This window comes from Frankliniella occidentalis, unplaced genomic scaffold (genome assembly GCF_000697945.3).
Source record: "Frankliniella occidentalis isolate FOCC.00 unplaced genomic scaffold, Focc_3.1 Scaffold64, whole genome shotgun sequence".
NCBI classification, from domain to species: Eukaryota; Metazoa; Arthropoda; class Insecta; order Thysanoptera; family Thripidae; genus Frankliniella; species Frankliniella occidentalis.
Window position 1 is genome coordinate 678,091 of NW_026267194.1, and position 3,517 is coordinate 681,607.

A 3,517-nucleotide genomic window follows, 5' to 3' on the forward strand; every position below is an offset into this window, starting at 1 on the left:
GTGTTTGGTACCCAGTGCCAGTGCCACAAACAGCGGTTCGGAGCGGCTCGTCACCGCCGGGAGAACCGACCGCGTACTCCTCGCCGGCCGATCGCAACCCGATCGCTCGCCGCCCGATATTTCGGCCGCCGGACCCCATCATCAGCTCGCCGCCCGGACCGGACCCCCGGCCGGCGCCGCGGGCCGCGCACTCGCTCGTCCGACACCATGGCGACGGCGCTCACCGCCGCGACCGCGCGGAGGCTGTCGGCCCGTGCGTGGTGCGCGTGGCCGCACGCCGACCGCGGCGCGGGGCGCAAAGTGCAGCAGGCGACGACTCGCTCGTCTCTTCTTCTTGCCGCCCCGGGGCCCGGGCGGCCCAGCGCCGCCGCCCGCGGCCTGCACGCCGCGACCCGCGACCTCCGCGACCCCACCTCGCCTTGCCGCCTTGCCGCAGAGCCTACAAAGTAAGGGGTCAGGGGGCAGCGACAAAAAAGACGCTCCGCGCGCGACTTTGTCGCGTCTCGCGTCGTGTGTGGGTCGTTATGTTTGTGTTCTCGCAGATTACTATTTCATGAATGACCAAGCTAATGGCAGCTAATGTAATGTCGGGGACCGTCGAGGCTTTGACACGATGGCGCGCGTGTAAATAAGCGTGTTTTGTTCAGGCTCAAAAGCGACCCTGTTCAAGGTCATGTGATCCTCGTGAACGCGAATGCTGTTGCTTGTAGGCTGGCTATAGCAGCAGCGGTGCTCGCTCGGTGGTTGCCCAAGTTTGCCCGGAGGTAGCCCAAAGCTGCCCGCGGTGGTTTCCCAAAGTTGCCCGAAAGATGCCTCACATTGTCTTTTGGGGCAATCGTTGATTGAACGGAATCGAACATTTACTAGCACAGGGCGTCTGGATGAGGCGTTTGAGACATCGCGAATGTCTAAAAAGTGTCCAAGTATGGGTCAGATTTTGACAGCCAGCAACAACCGATGCGAAGCCAGCCAGGGGCCATACTCGAGACGCTGGCTGGCTACTCCAAAGACACCCAGGACACTGTCAATAACCTCATGTAGCCTGGTACAGGATCGAGTACGGAAAACTGTGGAGGTGGAGGTACGGCATGAGCGCTCATGATACACTGTAGTGCCCATAAGATAAGGCCCATGTTGAAAATGACCGTAGTCCGTACTTAACAGCCTCACTCGAAAAGCAGGTACAGGCTGATCATGGATATTATCTACGAGAATATGTTACCGTACCATACACACCCAAAAAACTGGACCAAGTACATTGTGGATCCTTGATTTTTCAGGTTCATGCGTCTTGATTCAAGTGATTCAAGGGTGCAGGGTGGCCCACGCATCTGCAAAGCATCGCTTTGTAACAACAAAGTAAAATGCTTCGTAGTTGTATACAAAGGATCAAAAATCCTTGTAGTTGTTTTTTCAAATTGTTTTGCAGGTATTTAAAAGTGTATAGAGGCACCCGAAATACACCGGAAAGGCGCCAAGGGAGGCACCGCGATCCTCAAGTTGCCCATACCCTTCTTTTTTTGTATGGGCGTCGTTAGCTTTCTAATCAGCCTCCATGTGTAGTCGCTTCGACCGCTTTGCATCTGCCTGGCCTTGCACCGCTGGGCGCTGCCTGCCGGGACGTGTGCTCTGGCCTGTGCCGTGGCGTTTCAGGGGGTTTCTTGTGAGTAGGCGTAGAAGCCCTCGAAAGTTTCCGGAAAATTTAAGAGAAAACGGAATATTTCTTAGACTTTGGAAGTTTTTAGTAATGTTCCGGAAATTTTCGAAAAAAATTCTGATATTTTCCGGAAAATGTTCGTAATTTCCAACCCTTCTAGTGAGCTACCACCTGGAGACAAGCAAGCTCTGGGCCCCTGTACGTAGGCAATAAATGTTCGCACCCTGTGGCACCGTGGCCTGCTTAACTTACAACACACCGGGTGCCAGGGCTACGACACATCAGTCTTGTTGTTGGTTTTCACGTACCCAAAAGGGGCCATGAAGCCTTTGAGAGTAAGTCCTTGAAGAAAGTCCGTTACCGTTTTTTCTCAGATTCATTCGGCAAATTACAGGGATAGCTCGACGCCTGTGAAACTCGGGTTAGGCCGCTCCGCAGTACACGCATGCACCGAAGGCAAGACGTTGCCTACCCACCAGGCGCTCTGAGTGCTTGGCCGAGTTTCACAGTTGACCTTGCCTTCAAGTCGTTTTGAACACATTTCTGAGTTCCTCTCGTAAACCTTATAATTCATTGCGAATGACAATTGTTGATGAATGAACGTGATCTGCGTCCAGCGGGGGCAGCTACTGGCACCAGCCGGGCGAGCAGCCGCTGAAGTACATGACCCTGGGAGAGCTGACGGCCAGGGCCGCCGAGGACTTCGGCGACCGGGAGGCCGTGGTGTGCGTGCAGTCCGGGGTGCGGCTCACCTTCGAGGATCTGCTGCAGCAGGTTTGTGTTGCCTTCTCCTCCCCCCCACCCCCTTCCACCCTGTCTCCTCCCCTTCTCTCTCTCCAACTAAAGTTGTGCTAAAATTCGCTCTTTTTTTTGTGAGAAGAAAATCCGATTGTGATCCTTCTAGTAAGAGTGTGATCTGAAAGAACGCGTCCCTTTTCTCATGACTTGCTGCTTAATTCCATACTTCTTCTTCTTTTTCTTTTTGCATTGGTCGGGCATTGGTCATCACAAAATCGTATCGCAAAGAAAATGTGCAGTCACCATACCTCTCTATGCATCTGCTTACAGATGATACCTTATCACCAGCTCGCTTTTCACACAGCGCACACTAAAATCGCATGACACTGTTTTTCTCATAGCTGCGGGTGTATTTAAAAATGCGTGAGCGCGGTGCACTCTGACAGGAATCCTGTAAGCTATGGATAAAAAGCCGGAAGCCGTACTGCCGCCGCGAACGAACGTTCGCATTTCTCATATTCACTCGATGAATTACGGGAGTTTGCTGCGAGACCCTGGGTAGGCCACCAGGCATACACTGCAGGCAAGGTGTTGCCTACCCACCAGGCGCTACGAGACCTAGCCTCGGCTGAACTTTGTCGTTTCGGTAACGGCAAATGACGGACGTCGTTCTTTCTAGATGATCCCACCACAATAAGAGTGATAATTTACACCGTCTCTCTCCAGGGGTGTTCCCGTTTTATGGATGTTGAAATGCACATTGTAATTTGTTTTCAAAATATTTTCTGTAAGAGCAAACTAATCACAGTTTGGGATATATCATTGCATTCGTCGTTAAATTACTCGTGGCGTGGCACAGGTTTCTGATCGTGGCCCATCGTATTTTAAGAATAAGTTTTATTTTTTATTTTTTATTTTCTCTTTGTAGTCTGACCGGCTGGCTGCGGGATTCCTGCGCCTCGGCCTGCGGCGTGGCGACCGGGTGGCCATCTGGGCGGGCAACTCGTGGCGCTGGGTGGTCTCCAAGCTGGCCGTGGCGCGCGCGGGGCTGGTCTCGGTGAGTCCTCAACGGGGTGAGATTTTCATTTCCCGGAAAACTATTGTGAGAAAATTTTTGTATAA

General features: G+C 52.9%; 1 protein-coding gene across 1 annotated transcript in view; it reads left to right on the forward strand.

The window, feature by feature from the left end:
- Positions 1-3,517, forward strand: part of LOC113217278 (medium-chain acyl-CoA ligase ACSF2, mitochondrial-like) — a 32,936-nt gene that overhangs the window by 8,793 nt on the left and 20,626 nt on the right. Inside the window, exons 2-3 of the mRNA XM_052268115.1 lie at positions 2,275-2,431; positions 3,324-3,452. Of these exons, the coding sequence (XP_052124075.1) occupies positions 2,275-2,431; positions 3,324-3,452 (286 nt within the window). The remainder of the gene's footprint in view (positions 1-2,274; positions 2,432-3,323; positions 3,453-3,517) is intronic.